This window comes from Chlorocebus sabaeus, chromosome 24 (genome assembly GCF_047675955.1).
Source record: "Chlorocebus sabaeus isolate Y175 chromosome 24, mChlSab1.0.hap1, whole genome shotgun sequence".
Taxonomy (NCBI): domain Eukaryota; kingdom Metazoa; phylum Chordata; class Mammalia; order Primates; family Cercopithecidae; genus Chlorocebus; species Chlorocebus sabaeus.
The window spans coordinates 66,349,621-66,374,957 of NC_132927.1; the positions used below are offsets into that span (position 1 = coordinate 66,349,621).

Consider the following 25,337-nt stretch of genomic DNA (forward strand, 5'->3'; position numbering starts at 1 on the left):
TTGGTTCAGAAAATATTCTACCACAGTTTAGAAAGTCAAGCACATAAGTGCTTTTATGCCATCAGGTGAGTGCATTTTCTATGATCCTATTCAAATAAATATTACATAATGTGTTTTTCCCCCAGATCGGCCATGGATATGGAACATTCCTTATGTCAAAGCACCGGATACGCATGGGAACATGTGGGTGCCCTCCTGAGAATCTCGAGGCACTGTGAAATTTAAGTGTAAGACATTGAGCCACAAACATGGAATCTCTTCTTTGTACTGGATGTTCACTTCCCTTAAAGTCTTACTTGTACCCCTACAAAATCTGCAAAGGTCACTCTGATGAATGGATGTTGGTTATACTTTTAATGGACATTAACATTCTCAATAAAAAAAGTATTATTTTCTTAATTCACTTTTATATGTTTTGGAAAGAAAACTAGTGAACTTCTCTATGCTAAAAATATGTACTGGTTGAGTATCCCCTGTGTGAAATGCTTCAGATTTTGGATTTTTTTGAATTTTGGAATATTTGCAAATGCATAATGAGATATCTTGGGGATGGGACCCAAATCCAAACACAGAATTCATTATGTTTCATATACACCTTAGAGACAATAACCTAAAGGTGATTTTATATATTTTAGATAATTTTATGCATGAAACAAAGTTTTGACAGCCTTTTGACCGTGATTCATCACATGAGGTCAGGCATGGAAATTTTCACTTGGAGCATCATGTCAGCACTCAAAAAGTTTTGGATCTTGGAGCATTTCAGATTTTCAGATTAGGGATGCTCAGCCTGTATAGATATAAAATTATCCTCACAGTGACTTAGAATCTCTTGGTGCTGTCAGCTGTTGGGAACTGAAGATTGACTTTGTGCTTCCACCCTCCATCCAGAAAGGCACCCTTCATTCCACCAGAACTTTACCCAGGAAGAACGTGATCATTTCCTTTTTCACCCATGCCCTCTCTCAGCTTTCTGAGTACGTCTTGTGGGGTCACTGGAGGTGTTCCTAGGGGATGCCCGTAGGATCTGTCTCAGAGACTGATGTGCCGTTTCAGCCCCCTGCAGCTAAGAATTGTATTGACTGTCCTCATAGCAGCTTTTCATAGCTTTCAGCTTCAGCTTTACGAGGCTTCTCCTCTCTCCCTGGCACGCTGCTGGCTGCCTCACTGCTTAGTCCCACTAAACCCAAACACCTGCCCAGGGTAAATGAGTGTCTCTTCTATCCCCAGAAATTTCCAGAGAAAACAGCTCATAGAAACATCCAAAAGCACACAAGTATTTTGGGAAAAATCCTAAAAGGTGACTTAATTTGGTGCCTTAAATTCACCAGTGAGGAAGCTAAGGCCTAGAAGGTCAAGGATGTCGCCAGGGCCACACAGCCAGCTGGGCTTAGAGCTTCAGTGTCTTTGTGCTTTGTGTGCATTGCGTTCTCCCTAGGGTGCTTTAGACCTTGTTTGTTTTCTTCTGCATGAGGCTGATTTCCAGTTTGTCATCAACCTCTTTATCTTATAATTTAGGATAGAGTTGAATGTTAGTCTTGAAAGATTTGCTAAAGTATTTCAAATGTTCCTCAGAGGCCTAGGATTTTCCAAAAGTACCTTAGGAACCTTGTAGGCTGCGGTGGGGGTGTGGCGATAAAGGAGGAGGCAGGGAAACGGGGCTGCAGGGCCTCCCACCTTCCAACAGACACGCTCTGCTTTATCTGTTTTACATACTGGGATTCTGTAAAGGATATTATCTGGGGTTTTGTATGTATTTGTCTGTGTTCAGCTTTTTAAAAATAAACTTGAAAAGCTACTGAATTAATTTAACCAGTTTATTTTGCAGGTAAGAAAACTAAGCCTTAAACCTTTTGTGACCCTCCCCTCTATGTACGAAAACATTCCAGCTCCACATCAGATGAGCCCAACAGCCATAAAAGGAAACAGGGAGAGCCTGGGGCTGGTAGTGAAAGCCGACATCATGGTGGGGCTGGCCCTGCAGTTAAATCCGAGCATCCGAAGGACTGTGGCAAAGAATGCGATTCTCACCATGCACTGGTCCCACCCAGGTTGGGGCAGGGGCAGCATAGGCTTCTGGGTAGTGCCAGGCAAGCCTCGCAGTCAGCAGGGCATCCTCATCACAGCTGCAGTCAGTTGGCCTGCTCTGGAGCAGGACCCAGCTAATCAAGACGATGGTGGCAGATTGACAGCTAGATGATGACTGTGTGGGGTCACATGGGTACATTGCTTATCTGATCCACATAACAGCACAAGGAGGCGGATTGGCAAAGTGGGTCAGAGCTCAGAGCTGGAGTCAGGTGGCCAGGGTTTGAATCTCAGCTCTGCCACTTACTGGCTGTGCAGACTAGACCAAGTTATGTAACTTCTCTGTGCCATGGTCCCCCACCTACAAAATGAAAGAGGTGGTAATAATACCCTTTGTAGAGGGTTGATGTGTCTGGTGACTTAGTACCTATAAAGTGTTAAGCCACACCTGCACAGCATGAAAATAGTACAAGTGCTTGCTGCTGTCACTGTTACAGGTAGGTCATTAGGATTGTCTGTATTTTCCAGAAGGAAATTCAAAAGGTAAAATGCTTGTCCAAGGTCATGCTTCTAGAAAATGTGCTTTAGCAGCACCTGAACTCAGGTCAGACAGCACCCAAAGCCTCTTCTGCTAACTGCTGGACTGTACAACCAGAGCTCCTGGGCAGTGTGGCAGGCTATATGTAAGGAGATGGACTGTTTTTTCCCCCAATCTATTGTGGATAACATTTTTAGAATATAAAGTCAGGTGCTTGGATTGTCTCAACACTGTCAATTGCTATGGAAGTTTCTGAATGCTTGCTTTGACTTTCTGAACTCAGCACCAGCCGGCCTTGCTGAGTCTCCATTTCCAGATGGGCCCTCCCAGGCCTAGAGGAGTACTACTGCAAGTCTGGCAGTGGTACTCACACTTGGAATAGTATTCCTCTAGGCCCTGGGGGGGCCCACCTGGAAATGGAGAGAGAAGTTCTGCAAAATGGGCTGAATAGATAACATTGAAGTCACATTAGGGAAAGTCATGGTCAAGGAGTTTACACTTGGTAGGTGTCCAGGCCCAACCCCTGACACCAGTGCTGTGCCCCTTGCCAAGCTGAGGGGCCTAGGGAACGGCAGGGCTGAGCCAGGCCACTGGGGGTAGGGTCACTACCCTGTGCTTTCTGGCACAGCTGATGGCACACATGGGAAGTAAAGTAACGCCCCAAGAATAATCAAAAACACGTGGGAATACAGAAAACAAGCAGTTCTACTCAGAGGTCTTTTCTTTTTTCTTTTTTTTCTTTTTTTTAGGAGGGGCTGGGAGGGGTGGGGACTGACCACAGCATGCCTAATGTTTTTGAGGAAACTGTGCTTCTATCCTTCTCCCATTGAGGTTTAACAGTTACTTCTCCCTAACTGAGGAAACCCTCACCTCTGCTCTGTTGGCATGAAGCTGCATGCCCCTAATTTGGAAGGCTGTGTTTTTCCACCTAACAGTAATAGCTTATGTTTCCTGAGTTCTTCCAATGTTTCAGTGCCTGTGCCTGAGTGCTTTACACTTAATCCTCCCATCAACCTCCTGAAGAATATACCATTATTAGCCCTATTTTCCTTCTTTCCTTTTTTCTTTTCTTTTCTTTTTTGGATAGGGTCTTGCTCTGTCACCCAGGCTGGAGTGCAGTGGCACAATCTCAGCTCACTGCAAACTCCGCCCCCCCAGGTTCAAATGATTCTCCCAAGTAGCTGGGACTACAGGCACCTGCCACCACGCCCAGCTAATTTTTGTATTTTTAGTAGAGACGGGCTTTTGCCATGTTGCCCAGGATGGTCTTGAACTCCTGAGCTCAAGCCATCCGCCTGGCTAGGCCTCTCAAAGTGCTGGGATTACAAGCATAAGCCACCATGCCCAGCCTTATTAGACCTATTTTACAGATGAGGAAACTGAGGTTCAAGGGAGTTAAATAACTTAAAAGCCCCCGGTAAGCAATGGAACCAAGGCTCCGCTGTCTCGAAAGTGCACACCTTCCTGCATCGCACTACACACAAGTTGAGCTTGGTTTTCCTGGATTCTTTAGTGGAAGTTGTATAGTTATCCCTAATATAAATTACGTGCTTTCCAGTGTGAATATGGTACTAACTCCATATTATGCCTAGGTCAGATCATCTTACAAAATCTTTGACAAATTTTCCAAGTTTAGTAGCCTACTTATTTCAAGCAAATCCAGGATGAAAGAGTACCATAAACTGTACAATTTCTTATTGTGTTTTTATCAACTAGTAAGTTAGGTGGCCATTGCTTATATAATAGGATTCACACATCCAAAAACTGAGAGATCAAAGGTGGTCTGTGGCCATATGCTCCTGGGAATGTCAGCAATGACATGACCAAAGCCTACCTGGAGGCTGGTGATCAACTCTGAGCCTGGTCTGTGTCCACTGGTCCTTGAGCATTAACATTGGCCAGCCAGCACTGAGCACTTTGTGCCAGGAACTCTTCTATGTGTTTTGTGTTTATTTAATTTTCATAACCTTATCAAGGATGTACCGTCATTATCCCCATTTACAGACAGAAAAATTACAGTTATTTTTGAAAAGTCGCATAGCTGGCAAGTGGTGGAGCTGGAATTTGAACCCAGGCATTTTAGCTCCATAGTCATCCTATACTGCTCTGAGGATCCAGGCAGCAGATGTTCCCAAGGTCCAGCCAAGGGGCAGGCTTTGAGATATGGTTTGGCTGTGTCCCCACCCAAATCTCATCTTGAATTGTAGCTCCCATAATACCCACATGTCGTGGGAGGGGCCTGGTGGGAGGTAACTGAATCATGGGGGCGGGTTTTTCCCATGCTCTTGTAATAGTGAATAAGTCTCATGAGAACTAATGGTTTTATAAATGGGAATTTCCCTGCACGTGCTCTCTTGCCTGCCACCATGTTAAGATGTGCCTTTGCTTCTCCACCATCTGCCATGATTGTGAGGCCTCCCCAGCCACGTGGAACTGTGAGTCCATTAAACCTCTTTTTCTTTATAAATTACCCAGTCTCAGGTATTTTTTTCATAGCAGTATGAAAATGGACTAATACACTTGGCATACGTGATATGTAACTATATATACAAGACTGGGTACGCCTTCATCCACTGTAACAGCAAATCATGGTTGACGTGACAGAACCAACTAGCAGCACATAAAGTCACCCACTAAATGTCGCATCAATATGCAGGACTGAGCCACTGAATTATTAAAGCCAGACCTGCAAGTAGAGTGGGCTCCTTTCAGGTAAGAGCATCAAGGGCTGAACGCTTTGCACTGTTAAGTATGATCTATTAAATTTTCTGAAACTGACTCACTAGGTCTAAAGCACAGCGCTGGAGGAATGAGGCCAATGTCAGAAGAGAAGGCAGCATGGGAGACACCAGAGATGGGGAGGGCAAGAGGCAGCCCACAGTAGCAGGTGGAAGGTGGTGTGCAGACACAGGGCAGAGCCTGCAAGTCTTGGTGCAACTCCTGTCCCATATTTCACAGAGTTCCAATCAAGTCTGTTTTAAAGCAGAATTCAACTGATATGTATAAATTATATTTTATTCACAGTAGGCCTAGAAGAAGCTCCGCAGTCTGACCAACTTTATGGTTCATGTATCTAAGGCACGTTTCAGTGTCTCCTGTTCCCTTTGTAGCAAGGTTTTCAAAGAGCCCCTTGAATTTTTTTTTTTTAAGAGATGGAACCTTGCTCTATCACCCAGGCTGGAGTGCTATGGCACGATCATCACTCACTGTGGCCTCAAGCAGTCCTCCTGCCTCAGCCTCCCCAATAGCTGGGATTACAGGCGCAAGCCACCACACCTGGCACCCACTGCTTTTATTAAGAACTGGAAGGTTGGCCGGGCGTGGTGGCTCAAGCCTGTAATCCCAGCACTTTGGGGAGCCGAGGCGGGCGGATCACGAGATCAGGAGATCGAGACCATCCTGGCTAACCCGGTGAAACCCCGTCTCTACTAAAAAATACAAAAAACCTAGCCGGGTGAGGTGGCGGGTGCCTGTAGTCCCAGCTGCTCGGGAGGCTGAGGCAGGAGAATGGCGTGAACCCGGGAGGCGGAGCTTGCAGTGAGCTGAGATCGGGCCACTGCACTCCAGCCTGGGCAACAGAGCGAGACTCCGTCTCAAAAAAAAAGAACTGGAAGGCATCTGGATCAGTCTCCTTTTTCAATACACACAAAGAGAAGCTTAAAAAGGAAAGGCAAAGGGGAAATTGCATCCATGAGGCATTTATTATGGGTAACTCAAATCATAATTTATGATCATAGGTAATTGTATATACATCTTCACACAATGGGACAGGTGATACTATCTTCATTTCATTATATATAGAGAAAAATAAGGTTCAGGGTTACACAGCTGGTTAATGAACAAGATCTGTGCCCCATCTGAGGTGCTAAGTCTGTCCTAGCTAAGCCAATGCTATCCCTTTCTGGACCTGAGGACATAGATGATGCTACTGTATATGCCCTGGATGGCTGTTTGCTCATAGGTTCTTTAGAAATTAAGATGACAACTGAATGCTGATTTTGTTCTCATATAATTGACATTACTAACATTTAAAAGCCTCAAATGTTTGCTATTCAATATTTTATGAATATTTTTATGAAAGAATACATTAGGTTTCTTTTATAGTTACGAGAAACCAGGTTAATTAGATTTGTACAATGAACAAAAGTCTGGCCAGTGTGCTGGAGCCAGGGAATCCCTAATGTAACAGACTGTCTCCAACTTTCAGCTCTGCTTTCCAGAATATGGGCATCATTCTCAAGCAAGCTCTCCACACATGGAGGCCAAGATTCCCCCACGGCACTAGAATCCCATCTTTCTTCCAGCTCCACAGCCCCAGCAAAAGTCCCTGGACACATGGGATTGGCCATCTTGAGTCACAAGTCCGTTCCTGATCCAATTACTCCAGATCCTGGGGCTGCCCCTGATGGGGAGGGAGGGAGCAGATAGGAAGTTCTCCAAAGGGACGTGGAAAATGCCCGATGTCTCCTCCAGGGTGAGAAGCGTTTCTAGCTGACCTATTAATATTGCACCACAGAAACCTTATGCCTCTTAAATAATTTGTGCAAACTTGTAGAATTTATTGAAAAGCAAAAGGAAACCAAGTAGAGAACTATTTTTTTAAGTTTCTTGAAAAAGCCGCATAAATTAGTGAACCCTTGTGTCCTACAACAGTGATTTTTTAAACTATGGGTCACCACCCTTTAGTGAATCCTGAAATCTAAAATTTAAGGGTCATGACCAGCACTTTCTGTTTTTTGAGTCAGGGTCAGCACTGTCGCCCAGGCTGGAGAGGGCGAAATCAATTTAAAGAGTCATGACCAGCACTTTTTTTTTTTTCTTGAGACAGGGTCAGCACTGTCCCCCAGGCTGGAGTGCAATGGTGCAATCATAACTCACTGCAGCCTTGACCTTCCAAGCTTAAGCAATTCTCCTGCCTCAGCCTCCCGAGTAGCTGGGACTACAGGCACACACCACCACACCCAGCTAATTTTTGGTTGTTTTTTTTTTTTAAGTAGTGACAAGGTTTTGCCATATTTCCCAGGCTGGTCTGGAACTCCTGGAGTGAGCCACTGTGCTCACTCCATGACCAGCACTTTTTAATGAAAATATCTGTGTGTAGCACACAATAGACTGATTTTTGCTTCAATTTACATATCTATGTGTGTGTTCCTTTCCAGGTTCCCTCATTCATCCACCCTGAATGAAGACAGATACTCACCTGGTCATGGCCTGAGATCCGACCGAAGCCTGAGAGGTGACTCAGCCACAAGACACTCAGGGTTCATTAGAATTGTCTAGTCCCAGCTCTGCTTCCTCCAAGCTATGAGACCTTGAGGCACTGCAGTAACGCCTCTGAGTCTTCCTGTTCTCATTTGAAGGACAGGACTAATACCTGTCGTTCCTGCCTCATGGGGTTGTTACAAGGATCAAATGAAGTGGTGCTCCTGACCAGTGGCAAGAACTTCAGAAATGTGGGTTGTAAGGATTTGTCTTTGTTAGCAGTAAATAGAAGTGCTTGGAACCAACTGGCAGCCTCTGGGGCAATTAAGTGTAGAAAATAAAACCCATGCCTTTTGGAAACTAGCATTCTTCCACATATATTGCTTCCAGACTACTAAATGGAAGTTGTTTCTGGAAGATGGATAGATTTAAAAATTTTGGCCTTGGAGCCCCTTTTTGCATCCCACAGAAAGGGGCTCCGCTCACAAGGAAGTCTTCATCCCTAGACTGAGCCTCCCAGAAGCACACCCTGAGCAACTGTGCAGAGCTAACCAGTGTACTTCCTGTCCTACAAGTACCGTTACTGATACCAGCTGCCTCCCAGAAAGAAGTGGCAGCATCTGATTGGTGGGGTTGGGGGAATTAGGGAATGCGTGTTAATGTGAATCCCAAGAGTGAGTTGATAGCTGGTGAAGAGGGAGAAGGTAGAGGTGAGGGCCTTTAGGTTGGCCGGCTGGGCTGGCCTCACAGTCAGTGAAGCCCCTCATGCAAAGCCACTCATCTCCTGCTGGGAACCGCTGAGCTTTTGGTTCAGATGCCTGATGTAAACTCACCGATATGGGAGGGGAGGATCTGAATGGGTAGGAGGAAGCAGGGAAAGTTACTAGGACAGATAGATTCTAAGGCTTATCTGAAAGGAAGGAAGGAGTTGTGATGTGCTACCTGGGAGGTCCGAGGGAGAAGGGCCTGGGCAGTGTGCACCACTGGTGAGAGTGTGAAAAATGGGCCGGTGACTGGCCACCGAATGGCTTGGGGAGAAGTGGCGGGAGAGAGGGTCCCCTGTGTGGTGGGAAGGGTCGGACAAGTGTTTTTAGATGTTATGACAATGTCTACGTTTGACACGAGAAACTCCTAAGTTTGCATAGAAAGGATACACAGCCACCTTCCTTCGATATCAGAAACAACATGCTGGGGATTAAAAATAATTACTTGGCCAAGAACCTTACCATTTACCAGAATGCGTCCATGCAGTAAATATTTGGATGTCTATTACGTGCCTGGCATGTCCCACTTCACCCACAGGAGGAAGTCCATTTTATAAATGAAGAAACTGAAGCTCATAGAAGTATGTGAATCTGTCTGAGGTTTCAGTCTTCTTAAAGATGAGAGCAAACTTCTGCTTCTTGTTCTCCTCTAATACCATAGCACACTCAAGAAATGAGCATCTTTAGTTGTGCTTGGATTGGCCGAATCTGCCTTTAGGTAGAGGAGCAGACTTAATGACTTTAATGAGCCACTTTACTTTCTAGAGACAACCTGGAGATGCTTTTGAAGAGCCCAGTCTGAGACCTGGTTCCATTTTTCCATTCCTTCTGTGTCCCTGCCCCTAACCCCCACCCCCAGAACACATTTGGCAGTGAAGGGGCTCCAATTCCTGTTCTTGGGAGTGGCACCCACTTGTGCTCAAAGTAGACTTAAGTGGCTTGAAAGTAAGTGCAAGGGTCGGGAGAAGGACTTGACTGCATGAGGGAACTTTTAGAGGTTATAGAAATGTTTCTACCGTAATTGTGGCATTGGTAACATTTAATAAAACTTGAATTATATACTAAATTGGTAATTTTTATTGGATGTAAATTATAGTTCAATAAAGCTGATTTTTAAAACACTCAATGTAAGTCCTGATATGTGCATTTGTGGTATGTAAATTCTACATCAGAAAGGAAAAAACTAAACAGTTGTTGAATTCCAGTTAATGATACACATGCTGAAGTATTTAGGGGCAAGTATATGGATGTCAGCAGTTTACTCTGAAATGCATAAGATGTAAGATATATTAATGGACAAGTAGACACATGATCAAGCAAGTATAGAAAAATTTAATTGTCCAATCTCAGTGGTCAATTTGCAAGCTGCCATTGTAAAATTCTTTGATATGTTTGAAAATGTCATTATACAATGTTGGGGGAAACCAGGTGACTTCAGGTTTTTCGCAGAGCCAAAGAGTTCCTATTGGACCAACTCTTTAGCAAATAAAAACTGTAAGCTCTGGAAAAAAACCTTTAAAAACCAACTTCTTAAGATACTGAAATAGACCAAAAGCAGGCAGATACTGGAGAGGAGTCAGTAACTGGAGGACAAGCACCGGACTGTGTGAGTTTCCTGTTTTTTACCACCGTTAGCCTGAGGCCAGGTGTCCATGCACCTTGCAGGACAGGTAAGCCTCCAGTGTACAATCTACAGTTTCGCTGGCTTGAGGAACCAGAGTAGAGTTCAGAGCACCACAGCCTCTCAAGAGTAAAGGGGGAAATAACAGAAAAGCAAGCTAGAGAGGGGATTCCTAAATTCTGTATATAAACTGCTCAAATCTCTAGCTGACCACTGAACTATGCATGCAGGACTAAGGCTAAAAGAACTGAACTAAAAGTTGAACTACTTCCCACTGCAGGGGAGACAGTTTTGTCGCTGAGTTCAACCAAGTTAACTGCATGTTTTAAAATAATAATTCTTTTCAGAGGAATATAAGAGAATCCCGAGTTTCTACAGTACAACATAAATTATACACTAAATACAATGTCTAGGATACAATCCAAAATTACTCACTATCTGAATAAAAAAATTTTGCCTCATTCTCAAGAGAAGAGACAAAGGAGATCAACCCCAAGAAGTTCTAGTCAAAGCTATTAAAGCAACTATTAAAACTGTGCAAGACTGTAAAAAAAAAAAAAGTTCTAATAGTACTGGCCGAAAAAACTCCCAAATTTGGTGACAGACATAAATTTACAGATTCAAGAAGTTCAGTGAATAATAAGCAGGATTAATACAAAGAAAACCCCATCTAGATGCATCATAGTCTACTGAAGACCAAACTTAAAGAGAAAACATTGAAATCAGCAACAGGAAACTGGGGAGTAATGATTTAAATGACTGCTGACCTCTCTTTAGAAACATTGGAGGCCAGAAGACAGTGTAACATCATCTTTAACACGCTGAAAGGAAAAAAACAAAAAGTCACCCCAGAGATCTGTATCTAGCAAAAATATATTTCAAGAATGAATTTAAAAAAAAAAAAAACTAATATTTTCAGATAAAAGGAAACTAAGAGAATTTGCAGATCTAAATTACAAGAAATGCTAGAGGAAGTTCTTCAGGCTAACAGGAGATTTTACCAGAGGGAAACTCAAATCTTTAAGAAGGAATAAAAGCCACTGAAAATAGTAAACATCCGAGTAAATACAAAGGATGTCTTCTTTCTTTCTTTTTAAACTTTGTATTACTGTTTAAAGTAAACAATAGGCGGGCATGGTGGCTCACACCTGTAATCCTAGCGCTTGGGAGGCCAAGGCAGGTGTATCATGAGAACAAGAGATCGAGACCATCCTGGCTAACATGGTGAAACCCCGTCTCTACTAAAAATAAAAAAATTAGCTGGGCATGGTGGCATGTGCCTGTAGTCCCAGCTACTCGGGAGACAGGCAGGAGAATAGCTTGAGCCCAGGAGGTGGAGGTTGCAGTGAGCTGAGATCGCGCTACTGCACTCCAGCCTGGCAACAGAGTGAGACTCCATATCAAAAAAAAAGTAAGTAAAAATTGGTGGGATTTTAGCATATGTAGATAATTTGAATGACAATCATGGCATAATAGATGCAGAGAAGGGAAAAGAAAAGGACCCTTTACAGTAAGCTATCTATATTTTATCCAAAGTGATACAATGTTAGTTAGCTCTTAGCTGTGAAATGTTCATCCCTAGAGCCACCACTTTATGTAAAGATAGAGCTAAAAAGCCAATAGATAAAAATGTCTGCTCTGAGAAAGACACTATGAAGAGAATAAAATGACCAGCCACAGACTGGGAGAAAATATTTGCACAACAGTTATCTGATAAAGCCCTGTTAACCAAAATATACAAAGAATTTTTACAATTCAACAATGAGAAAACAATGAGATTAAAAGATGGGCCAAACCAGGAGTTTGAGACCAGTCTGGGCAGCAAGGAAAAAAAAAAAACTTGGCATGGTGGTCCATGACTGTAGTCCCAGCTACCTGAGAGGCTGAGGCAGAAGGATCACTTGAGCCTAGGAGTTCAAGGCTATAGTGAGCTATGATCGTGCCACTGAATTCCACCCTGGGCAACTGTCCCTTAAAAAGAAATAGGCTAGAGACACCTCACCAAAATATACAAGTGGCAAATACACATAGGAAAAGATGCTCCACACATCATATGTCATCAGAGAAGTATAAATTAAGACAATGAGATACCACTACACATTTATTAGAATCGCCAAAATCCAGAACACTGACATCACCAAATGCTGGCAAGGATATCGAGCAACAGCAACTGTCATTTATTGCTCATGGGAATGCAAAATGGTACAGCCACTTTGGAAGACAATTTGGCAGCTTCTTATAAAACTAAATATAGTTGCCATATGATCCAGCAATCGCACTTCCTAATATTTACCCAAACGAGTTGAAAACTTATGTCCACACAAAAACCTGCACACAGATGTTTATAGCAGTTTTATCCATAACTGCCAAAACTTGGAAGCAACCAAGATGTTCTTTAATAGGTGAATGGATAAATAAGCTGTGGTACATCCAGATAATTGAAAATTATCCAGCGCTCTTCAGAAAATGAGCTGTCAAGCCATGAAAAGACACAGAGGAACCGTAGATCCACGTTGCCAGGTGAGAGGAACCAATATGAAAAGACTACATACTGTATGATTATACCTATGTGACATTCTGGAAAAGACACAACTTTGGAGACAGTTGAAAGACCAGAGGTTGCAGGAGTGGAGGTGGTAGGATGAATAGGCAGAGTCTAGAGGATTTTTAGGGCAGTGAAGCTACTGTGTATGATACTATAATGGTGGATACATGTCATTATACATTTGTCCAAACCCATACAATGTACAGTACCAAAAGTGCACCCTAATACACACTATGGACTTCGATAATGTGTTAATGTAGATTCATCAATTATAACAAATGGACCACTCTGTTGGGAGATATTGATAGTGGGGGAGGCTATGTGTGTTTGTGGGAGCAGGAGTATTTGGGAAATGTGTACCTTCCTCTCAATTTTGCTGTGAACTTAAAACTGCTCTGAAAAATACTCTATTAACTAAAAAAGACCCAGTTAATCCAAAAGATGTCAGGAAAGGTGGAACAGAGAAGCCAAAAATAGTGGGGACAAACTAGACAAATAGTAAAATGGCAGACTTAAGTCCAGTCGTATAAACAACTACATTAAATGTAAATGGTCTCTATCTGCACTAAGATGGCAGCCACAGGCCACGTGAGGTACTTGTTAATTGACATGACATAAAATTTAAGTCAGTCTCTTCATTGCACTAGCCACATTTTAAGTGCTCAGCAGTGACTCCCGTATTTCACTAGTATGTTGAACAGCACAGATATAAAATATTTCCATTATCACATAAATTCTATTGACCAGCATTGGTCTGGTCAATCATGGAGATTATCAGAACTGACACAAATCCCCCCAAAAAGACCCAACTGCATGCTGTTCACAGCAAGTCCACTTAAAATATGTAAACTATGCAGATAAGTTAAAAGTAAATGGATGGGAAAAGATACCATGCAAATGTCAAGCAAAAGAATGTGGTGACTGGATTAATATCAGATAAAGTAAACTTCAAGGCAAAGGGTATTACCAGAGATAAAGAGGGACATTTCATACTAATAAAAGGGTCACTACACCAGGAAGATAAAATAATTATCAATACATATGTTTAATAACAGCTTAAAAGTACATGAAACAAGTGACATAAAGGTAGAAATAGACGATTACATAGTTAGAGCTGGTGATTTTAAATATTCCTCTCACCAATCAATAGAATACATAGAGCAAATGTCAGTAAAGATAGATCGTATAAACACCATCAATTACTTTTAACTGACATTTATAGAACACTATAGCCAACAACTGCAGAATACACATTCTTTTCAAGTGCACATAGTACATTCACAAAAATAGACCATCTGGCTGGACCATGAAATAAGTCTCAACAAATTTAGGAAGATTGAAAACATACTGAATATGGTTCTCTGAACACACTGGAAATAAGTTAGAAATAAATAATGTGTCTTTTTAAAACTCCAGATATTTGGAAATTAAGCAACACACTTTTAAATAATTCATGTGCCCCCAAAAAAAAATATCAGAAAATAATTTGAATAAAATATGAAAATACAACATACCACAATTTTTAGGATGCAGCTAGCACCAGGCTAACAGGGAAAGGTAAAGTTTAAAAATACTAATGAGACAGCCAGGTGGGAGGGGGTCGCTGGAGAAGCTCCAACCAGCCTGCCCACTGAGGTGGAGCTGGAGTCTGGGGAAGTTCACCACCCTTGCAGCAGGGAGGAGCCCGGCCCCTCCTCTTCCTGTGTGGAACCTGGGATTCAAGCTGCCCGCGGGAAGCGCTGTAGCAGGGACTCTGGTCTAGAGAGAGTGCCTGCTTCTCCCTTTTCTTCCTTTTCACCCAATAAAGCCCTGCTTTACCCTTCAAACCCTCCGCCAACCTAAATTTTCATGGTCGCAGGACGGACAAGGACCCCATCTTTAGCTGAACTAAGGAAAAGTCCTGCAACACTAACATTAGCAAAGAAGAAAGGTCTAAAATTGGTGATCTAAACCTCCATCATAAGAAGCTAGAAAAAGAAGAGTAAATTCAGAAGTGGAAGAATAAAAAGAATACAGTGGAAACCTCAAGTACAACTTATCCCAGATATGCAAAATTGGCTCAACTAACATTAGAAAGGCAATCAATGAAATACAACATATTAACAGAATAAAGGAGAAAACTATATGATCATCACCATAGATGCAGATAAGGCATTTTAAAAATTCAGTACTCATTCATGCTTCATTAAAACAAAAAACTCAGAAAACTAGAAACAACAATAAAAGGAAACTTCCTTAATCTGATAGTTCCTATGAAAACCCCACAGCTCACATTATATAAATGATGATAAAAGGAAAGTTTTCTCCTAAGATCATAAGACAAGGATATCTGCTTCCACTTCTATTGAATAATGTACTGAGGCTCTAGCCATTGCAGACAAGAGGGGGAAAAGATGATAAAGATCAGGAAGAAAAAAGCAAAACTTGTAGATGACATGATTATTTACAAAAAAAAACTCCTAAAGGAATCAACAGAACATGTACAACTGATGAAATGTAGCAAGGCTGAAGAATTCAAGTACTTTTGCAACAATCGTGTGTTTTATGGACTACAGCAAACAACTGAAAAGTAAAATTTTGAAATTCCATTTACAATAACATTAAAAGAACATAAAATACTTTAGAATGAATTTACAAGAGATGTGCAAACTCTCCATATGAAAACTTGGTTAAGAAACCCTAAATAAATAGAGGAATATACCTCTTTCATGAATTGTCAAGACGTTCTTTCCAAAATCCAGCACAATCCCAGAAATCAAGATCCCACAGCTTTTTTGATGAAATTAAGCTGATTCTATGATTTTTTAGTGGAAGTGTAAAAGTTTTATAACATCCAAAGAATCTTGAAAAAGAAGAGCAAAGTTAGAGGACTCAATTATAGTCCCACTAAAGACCTACCATAGAGCTATAAGTAATGTAAATCCTGTGGTATTAGCATAAGGGTGGGCAAATAATGAACAAACTAAATTCCTGAAACTCAGGCATATTTATCTTTTCAACAAATAGCATTGGAATGACTGGAAATCCACCTGGACATAATGACCTTTGACTCTTCCCTCATACCACAGGGAAACAAATGGATCATAGACCCAAATATAAAAGTGTAGGGAGACAGGAAACCTATGCAACCTTGAAGGAGGTAATGATTTCTCAAAGGGCACCAAACATACAGAAAACATATTTAAGAAAATAAATGAGAAAATAAATAGGCAAATCAGAGGTAGAAATATTTGCAAGATATGTAGCTGAGAAAGGACTGGTATCCTGCATATATAAAGGATCTCTATAACTCAGTAACAGAGAAACTAATTTTATAAGTGGGCAAAATATTTCAACAGAAAATTCACAAGAGAAGGTACACAAGTGGCCAGCAAGCACATTAGGGAAATGCAAATTAAAACCACAGTGAGATATCGCTACATCCACCAGTATTTTTAGACATCAGGGAAATGTAAATTAAAACCACAGCAAGATATTGCTACATCCACCAGTAGTTTTAAAATTAAAATGACTGATACTGCCAAATGTTGACAAAGATACGGAGCATCCAGAACTATTGTACACTGTCAGTACAGCTGCTTTGGGAAAATGTCGGGCAGTTTCTCATAAAACGAAATACATACATACCCTCTGACCCAGCAATTCCACTCCTAGGTTTTTACGTAAGAAATATGAAAACATATGTCTACATAGGTGTACAAGAATGTTCCTAACAGTTTTATTTATGATGACCAAAATTTTATAACAGTTCTCCTTTCTATCAATAGAAGGAGAAAGAATAAAACTATAGTATATCCAAACAATGAAAAACTAGCAATAAAGAGGAAGGAATTACTAAGATATATAACATGGGTAAATCTCAAAAACATGTTTGCCACAAGAGAGTACATACCGGCATGATTCCACTTATATGGAGATTCAGAACAAAAAAACCCTGAGTTCTATAAAAGCGAAAGTAATCGATGGCAGAAAAATTCTGAACAGTGGTTTCCTCTGGAGGAATGTGGATGGGGAGTTACAGGGAAGGGACTTCGGGGAACTGTGACCTGTTGGTGGCGTTTGGTTGGTAGGTTGGATAGGTAATTTGCAGAGGTGTACGTATTTGTCAGAACGCACCTAATGATACACTTAAGATTTATGCATTTCACTGTATGTAAATTTTATCCGAAAAGGAAAAAAATTCTGTAAGTAAATATTGAACCCTACGTCGTGACATGCAGGCAGAAGTACTGGGGATGAGGGAGGAAGTGTACCAAGCTCTGCAGCTTACTCTGAAATGCATCCAAACCAGAGGGGTTGGTGGATGGACAGAGGGAGGGATAGGTATCTAATAAATCAAGTATAGTAACATGTTAATTGTAGAATCTAGGTGGTGGGTATACGGGTGTTCACTGTAAAGTTCTTTCAACTTTTAGAATGTTTGAAATTTTTCATAATAAAATGAATGTTAAAGGTAATTGCGGTACTCACCCTGGGTGTATACACAGGCACCTATTCTCGCGATGCCCCTAAAGCTCTTGCCCCTCAGAAGGCTAGATGAAAGAGGGGCATTGGGGAGTGAGTAACAGAGCTGAGAGGACCGCTAACAGCACCAGGGTTGCTGATGAAAATGCACTCGCCAGAGCTGTGTTTCATTATTCGAAATCACACGGTTTTACTCAACAGGGCTCCTAGCCCTTCTGTCTCTGCTCCTGGTGCGTAAGGGTGGTGTGTGGGGCTCTGAGCCTGGGACCGCTCTCTCGGAAGGTGGGAAGATGCCCACGTATCCATTCCTCTCCGCGTGCAGATTCGCTCCCACACGCCCGGGTGGGTGATTCCGGAGGGCCACGCTGGGCTGTCTGCGCGGGCGGGGGCGGGATGTGTCTGGAGGAGGCAGAGCGCCCTCTCCCGGTCCCGGAGGGCCCACGCGGCCCGGCTGAGCGTCCCACCAGCCGGTTCTGCATTCACTCCCCAGATCTGCGCGCCCTGGTGGGAGCACTGCAGCCCCTGGTCGGCCCTCCGAACGCCAGGCGTCTACCGGCGGAGACCAGCGCAGGAGGCGGGCCCGCGCGCAAGGAGGCGGGCGACAGGGTGGAGTCGCCGCAGCTGGCAGCCGCACGGCTCCACCTGTTGCCGCGTCGGAGCGTGCCCGCCTGAGAAGGCAGAGCGCGGTGCGGACCTGTGCTCCCCGCGCCGGCCGGCAGGGCAGGGCCGCGGCTGCCAGGAGGCCCGGGAACAGTCCCGACGGAGCGGCGCCGAGAGGGCGCTCCCCGGAAGGTGAGATCTGAGAGCGGCAGCGGCGCCAGCGCCCCCTACAAGGCGGGGTTTCGGGGAGGGGGCCCTGGCGGTTTGCTGGAGAGCATTGCTGATGGTATGCGTGAGGTGGGGGATGCCTTCTGCGCGGACCCCGCGTCCAGGCAAAACTCTGGAACGCACTAAGCAGCCAAGCCCGGGTGGAAGAGATGGAACTCTCCAAGGTCAAGGTCTCCTGGCCGCGGGGCCCTTACAGCCCCCAGTCTTTTGGCCTCCTCTCTGGAAGCGGGGCTGGCTCGCAGTGCGGGCTTGGTCCGGGCGGAGCCCACTAGTAGGCGCAGAGGACGCCCCCGCGCAGGATCCAGAGACCAAGGGTGCTCTGGCATGGGCAAGGCGAGGCCGGCTGCCCGGGGGAGATGCCCCTAACTTCCTTCGCTCCCTGTTCCAACCTCCCTTTCTGGTCTCCTCTCTCCAGCCTGTCCGCGCAACGGATGCGCAGCGTTGGGGCCCGGCGGGAGGTCGCAGCCCGCGGACGCCGCTCAGTACAGTCCCTCTCTCCTTGCGTCCACCCTGGACCCGCTCCATCCCTAAGCCCCAGTAGCCGATTCGGTGACTCGGGAGGCCACAGGCTCAGCGCGACACCACGACCACAACTAGGACGCACCACCGTCGGTCTACCTGGGGAGGCACCTACAAAGCCAGCAGACTGACGCCCGCGTCTTAGCCGTCTGTGGCCTGCGAAGCGATAGTCAAAGGAACCAGGACCCCGTGGCTCTGCTTACCCGCCGACCTCCGGACCCCCTCGACCTTCTCTTCGGGGGAAACTCGACTTCGCTCGAGCTTGCCCTGAAGACGCGCCACGCCCCCTCCCCTACCTAAGCCAGACAGGGAGCAGGGATGGAAACGGCGTCCGCAACCCAGCGCCAAGCAGACGTGGACTCTGCGCCGGCTCCCCGGGACCTTCGGCGTTAAGGAGAACTCCGAGGAGAGCGGGGGGAGTGGAGGGGAACGGCGGCGACAAAGCGGATTTGAAACTAGGCGTCAAGGAGGACGTGGGGAGCTGGCGCCGCAGGAGCTACCAAGGCGGCGGCCGGGGGAGCCTCGCGGCCTGCGGGAGCTCCCGGCGGTCATGGGCGAGTCGGCGGTGGGGCGCCCGGGAGCCGGCTGAGCGCCGGGGCCGTTATTTCCCGGGGGAGTGGGCGAGACTCCGCTGGCGCCGGGTGCCCTGGGCCTGGGGGCCGCCCCTGAGGGCCCGGCCATGGCCGGTCGAGGTTTCAGCTGGGGCCCGGGCCACCTGAACGAGGACAACGCGCGCTTTCTGCTGCTGGCCGCGCTCATCGTGTTCTACCTGCTGGGCGGCGCCGCCGTCTTCTCCGCGCTGGAGCTGGCGCACGAGCGCCAGGCCAAGCAGCGCTGGGAGGAGCGCCTGGCCAACTTCAGCCGCGGCCACAACCTGAGCCGCGACGAGCTGCGCGGCTTCCTCCGCCACTACGAGGAGGCCACTCGGGCCGGCATCCGCGTGGACAACGTCCGCCCGCGTTGGGACTTCACCGGCGCCTTCTACTTCGTGGGCACCGTCGTGTCCACCATAGGTAAGTGTGCTGGCCGGACTCGCTGACAACCTCCGGGCGGCCTCCACTTCCTCTCGGGGGGAGGGGACAGGACCGACTCTCTCAGCCTTTCATTCATCCATCTGGGCACCAAGCCCGACTGCACTGACATGAGCTGTAGCCTGATCAACAGGTGGTATTGCCTCCCCGCTGCTCTAATGTGGTCCAGGCACCGGCAGCTTCAGCGTCACCTGGCAGCTTGTTAGAAATGCGGTCTCAGTCCCCTCTGCAGACCTGCTGAGTCAGAATCTGCCTGTTAACAAAGTCCCCAAAGGATTGGAATGATCCTTAAGTTGGAGACGCTCTGCTCTGGGAGATTTTCAGTCTCATGAAGGAGACAGGGCTTGAGTTCATGGGGAGGAAAGCTTTTACAGATAGGGACAGGAAATTGAACATTTACTGAGTCAGTTAGAGGGGAAGTGCAGGTTTTAAAACATTCTGCCCTCGACTTCACACCGAGAAAAAATCAGAACACCAGACTGGAAGTGAGGAAGCCAAAGTGCCAATGACGGTTCAAAGGATGGAAAATTTCCCACCAGGAAGAACCAGGGAAGTGACCTTTGGCCTGAATCAGTTCGTGTTAGGCATAACTTGGGTCTGGGAACTGAAAGCGCGTTGCACCCTGGAGTAGGAGAGAGTCGCACTCAGGGGTCCCATGAGCTGGTTGGAGCGGTGGAAGGAAGACTAGGAAGGTCTGCTGACGAATGGGATGGAGGTGGGGGTAGGACCTTCACTGACAGACTGAGGAGCTGGAACTTATCTAGAGGCACCTGGGAGCCATTGAGAAGGTTTTAGCAAAGATGTAGCACAGCTACAATCAGTTGTGTTTATTTCCCAGCAGAAGGAAAATGATTTGGGGGAGTCTTTGCACCACACCCCTAAAGATTGTTCATCCTTGAGGAATAATCAAGTGATTCATGGGGGTTGGGGAAGATGCTGTAGAAATAAATTCTGAGGGGGGCAAAAAGAGACCTGGAGCAGGGGAGGGAGCTTGGAAAAGTTAGATGGAGAGGAAGTGGCCTCCAAGCTGCAAAAAAGGCTGGCAGCTGCAAACAGCCCAGGGTGCATGTGCTGAGCGCTCTGTAGCTACTGCCCCTGTGTGCTCTAGAAGAGCTTGCTGGTGAGGTGGGGAGATAAGTTGAACCTCCTTGAGGCTCCCACACATGGCTGTGCTACATAGACATTCTGTCAGGAGAAGCAGCGAAGCAGCACAAAAGACAAAAGAGATTGGCTTCAGGTTAGATTCATTAAGAAAGACTTCCCAGGGCTAGTCCGGGAATTCAGAGCTTCAGCTGATGCATAGCAGGTGAGGCAGAGGACCAGCATGATTAGGGACACACAGGTTGTATCTGAAGTGCCTGGTTCCCAGCCCCCATCCCATCCCAGATGGCGCTGCCCATCAGCAGGCCATGATGGCACCACCATAACTAGGTATGAGGCAGGAAAACTCGCAGCAGACCAGAATGGGCCCAAGATTGGTGGAGGAGGAATAACATCCCCGTGCTTCTCCCCCCGAGCCTGCATTCTCTGCTGGACTCTAAGCAGAGAAAAGCCCAAAAGCCCCTCCTCACATCACCTCCCACGTCTCAGAAGACAGTTCCAGAATCTCCGCATAGGCAAGACTTGGGATGAACAAACTGATTAGGAGGTATCATTTTGGAAGTGACCTTGACTCTACTGTGTTTGCATAGCAAGTACAGGATTTTTTTAGATTGAATGGTTACTTGGGATGGTTTTGATGGGAGATTTGAGGGCTGACTCTTCCCCACCACCATCAAAAACCATCTCTTTGTGCTCCCAGTGGGCACAGAGGCAGGAAGGAGCAGAGCATGTGTGTGGACAGGTGCATCCATGTAGCAGGAACTGAGAGTGGCATGGGTAGGTGGCCATCTAGGAACATGGGCTTTGGTGATACGAATATGACAATGTGGCATGGAGGAGTGGAAAGAAACCTGGACAAAGAGTCTGGAGTGGGAGCTTTTCATCCTGCCTTTGTATCTTGGGCAAGCCTCTTAACTATTCCGAGCCCCATCCTTTTCTCATCTGAGGCATCTACAGAGTGCCCACCTTGGTATCTGGCACATCAGCTATTTGGTGAATATTGGTCCTGTCTGCCCTGCTCCCTCCCTCCACCTAAGCCTGCCCCTGTCACAGGGTTCTTGTAAGGGACAATGAGCTCATGTAAGTGCATGCGTGTTAAAAGGTAAAAAACATTATGTAAGTGTGGGCTGATTTTTATTTCTCATTTGTAGCATTTCCTTTTAAATTGTTTCACTAATTGTTGTAATAACAGCACTGGCTAACCTTTATCAGGCCCATTTTAGGCACATACTGTATGATTATTACGTGAATGTGCAATGCAGCTCATTGCTGTGTTACATTCACACTTCATTTCAGCCAACACAACTCCATGAGGTAGACATAGCAATCCCCCGTTATAGATGAAAAAACTGAAGGTTCAGGTTTTTTGTAAAATAAAATATAAAGAAGAAAAAATCAAGTTATATGCAGTCATGTCATCCAAATTAACCATTGTTAATGTTTTGGTCCATTTTCTTCTAGTCTTCTTTTTCCTCTGCATATGCTTATATACATATGCATTTTTAAAAATTAGAATTATATTCTATAAACCACTTACATCTTGCATTTTTATTGTAACATTACATGATGATGTTTTTCTTCTAAAAATTAATTCCACCATGTTTTATTCTGCAAAGACTTTGAGGTAGCAAAGTATACAGTAAAATAATCATAAAATATAAATAAAACTTCAGAACGAGGGAAAAGAAGAACAGAAATATGGAATGCAAGCAGAGCTATGAAGTTGCTAGAGAGGAACTTTGTCCTAGTTTGGGTTCCCTCAGAAGCAGACCTTGAGCCAAGAATTTGAGTGCCAGCAGTTTATTGGGAGGAGCAAGGGATACAGGTAGGTGCAAGAGAAAGTGAATCAAGGAAGGAAAGTAAGTTAATCCAGGGTATGCTGGTAAGGCCGGCGCCATAGTGGGCAACTGGTACCTAATCCCAAGTGGAAACTTGTAAGCAATGCAAAGTTCTTGACCCAGATATCCCACACAAGAAAGCTGGGATATTTACACACCTACACCTGTCAGGAATTGGTTAAAAAGCTGTCTGGGGAGGATGAGGAAGGAGCACAGGGATGTAAGTCCCAGGTACTTCCGGCCTTATTTTCTTCTGTGGACAGTGCAAGGGTAGCCTTCAGGCAAAGACAGGCTCTGCTGTTGGAAATCAGGCCAGTATGCCAGGAAATGATAACAAGATCCCAAGGAATGGTGGGGAATCCCATGGAAGGGAGAGAACCAGCAGTGACTGTTCAAGCTTCGGATGTGGTTTCAGGCTTCATGGCAGACAGTCATGACCCATGTTAGAATTCTTAGTATCAGAAAGGAGGAAACATAAACCTTTCCCAGTACCTAATTCTCCTTTTTTTTTTGACACAGAGTCTTGCTGTCACCCAGGCTGGAGTGTAGTGGCACAAACTTGGTTCATTGCAACCCCTGCCCTCTCGGTTCAAGTTATTCTTCTGCCTCAGCCTCCCAAGTCGCTGGGATTACAGGTGTGCACCACCATACCAGGCTAACCTCTTTTTTTTTTAATAGAGATGGGCTTCGACGTGTTGGCCAGGCTGGCCTCAAACTCTTGACCTCAAGTGATCCTCCTGCCTCAGCCTCCCAAATGCTGGGATTACAGGTGTGAGCCACTTTTTTTTAAGGGAGTCTCACTCTGTTGCCCAGGCTGGAGTGCAGTGGCATGAGCTTGGCTCACTGCAACTTCCATGCCTCCCGGGTTCAAAGTATTCTCCTGCCTTGGCCTCCCAAGTAGCTGGGATTACAGGCACAAGCCATCATGCCCAGCTAATTTTTGTATTTTTAGTAGAGATAGGGCTTCACCATGTTGGCCAGGCTGGTCTTGAAATCCTGGCCTCAAGTGATCCGCCCACCTCAGCCTCCCAAAGTGCTGAGATTACAGGCGTGAGCCACCACACCTGGCCCCAGTACCTAATTCTCAAAAGTGTTTTCTCCTCGGGATTATATATAGGAGACATTGTATAGGATAACAGATGATATTCACAAATAATATTTTCCTGGAAAATGCAATTGAGGATTTCATGTCACTGTTACCTAATTGAGACCTTTGACTTTAAAGTCAAAGCTTAGAGTGGAAAACAGTTTGCCAGTTTCCCTAAAGGTTAAACCTAGAACTACTTTATGACCCAGCAATTCAATTTCTAGGTATATTTCCCCCCAAAAAAAATCAACAGTAGGGATTCAAACAGATGTTTGTGTACCAGTGTTCATAGCAACATTATTCACAATATCCAAACAACCCAAGGGTCCATCGACAGATGAATGAATAAACCAAATGTGGGCTACATACAATGGAATATGATTCAGCCAAAAAAAAAAGGAATGAAATTGGCCAGGCACAGTGGCTTATGCCTGTAATCCCAACACTTTGGGAGACCAAGGCAGATGGATCACAAGGTCAGGAGTTCGAGACCAGCCTGGCCAATATGGTGAAACCTTGTCTCTACTCAAAGTATAAAAGTTAGCCAGGTGTGGTGGTTCGCGCCTATAGTCCCAGCTACTCTGGAGGCTGAGGCAGGAGAATCGCTGGAACCCGGAAGGCGGAGGGTGCAGTGAACCGAGATCGCTCCACTGCACTCCAGCCTGGGTGACAAAGCAAGACTCCATCTCAAAAAAAAAAAAAAAAAAAGGTATGAAATGTTGATATATGCTATAACATAGGTGGACCTTGAAAATAATTATACTTAGTAAAATAAGCCAGACACAGAAGGACAAATATCATATGATTCCACTTATATGAGGTATCTAGAATAGGCACATTCATAGAGATAAATTAAAATAGAGGTTACTGGTGCTGAGGGAAGGCCAGAAGCGGGAGTTATTGTTTAATGGGTGCTTTCAGTTTGGGATGCTGAAAACATTTTGGGTATAGATAGTGGTGATGGTTATACAACATTGCAAATATATTTAATGCTATTGAATTGTACACTTTTAAATGGTTAAAATGACAAATATGTTAAGTATATTTGACTGGAGTAAAGAAAACCTCAGGGCAGAGTATTAACACACAATTCAGAAATGTTGATTCTAAAAAAGGCTAGAGATCATACATGAAACAGGAATAAATGTAAAGTACTCAGAGAAGTAGAATAACAATTCATCTGGTAAATGATCTTCTGTGAATATCTTTTCTCTGAAACCAGCTTTTGTTAGGAATTTGTCCCCATATTTGCTGGTGTATCTATAGCTAGCTTCTGTCCCCAAAGGGTTTGCGGTACTCTGCATTTGACAGAGTCAGGGGAGGCTTAGGTTTTGCTGCAGTAACAAGCTACTCCCAAAATCTCAGTAGCTTAATGTAATAAAAGTGTACTTCGTACCCACACCAAGTTCACTATGGGCGCTGGTGATGCCACAGGGCGGTTGTCTCTGTGTTGCCCCAGCGCTTCAGGCCTCTTCTGTCTCTTGGCTCCTCTTCCTCAGCACACGCTTCCAGGATTGCTCCAGAAGGGGAAGAAAGGGCTGAAGAGTCGAGTACCAATGATCAAATGGCTGCCACCACCTGGAAGTAGCACAGGTCCCCTCCACTCCCATGTCATTGGCCAAATCAATTCACAGAACCACCACACCCTACTTCAAGGGGTCAGGGAAACATTACCCCAGTCCCTTCGTGGCAAGCTGCAGAAGAAATGTTTCTTCCAGTCTAAAAAAGGATGTGTTGGGCCTGGCGCGGTGGCTCATGCCTGTAATCCCAG

The 25,337-nt window shown here is 45.1% G+C and overlaps 2 protein-coding genes across 3 annotated transcripts in view; both read left to right on the forward strand.

The window, feature by feature from the left end:
• The window catches only part of TDP1 (tyrosyl-DNA phosphodiesterase 1), an 85,917-nt gene extending 85,518 nt beyond the window's left edge, over positions 1 to 399 (forward strand). For both annotated transcript variants that reach the window (XM_037984378.2, XM_037984379.2), the window contains exon 16: positions 126 to 399. In XM_037984378.2, the coding sequence (XP_037840306.2) occupies positions 126 to 199 (74 nt within the window). In that variant the 3' untranslated portion in view covers positions 200 to 399. The remainder of the gene's footprint in view (positions 1 to 125) is intronic.
• A 17,126-nt stretch (positions 400 to 17,525) lies between these two features.
• Positions 17,526 to 25,337, forward strand: part of KCNK13 (potassium two pore domain channel subfamily K member 13) — a 134,599-nt gene continuing 126,787 nt past the window's right edge. Inside the window, exons 1-2 of the mRNA XM_007987556.3 lie at positions 17,526 to 17,954; positions 18,406 to 19,522. Coding sequence (XP_007985747.3) covers positions 19,189 to 19,522 — 334 coding nt within the window. The 5' untranslated portion in view covers positions 17,526 to 17,954; positions 18,406 to 19,188. The remainder of the gene's footprint in view (positions 17,955 to 18,405; positions 19,523 to 25,337) is intronic.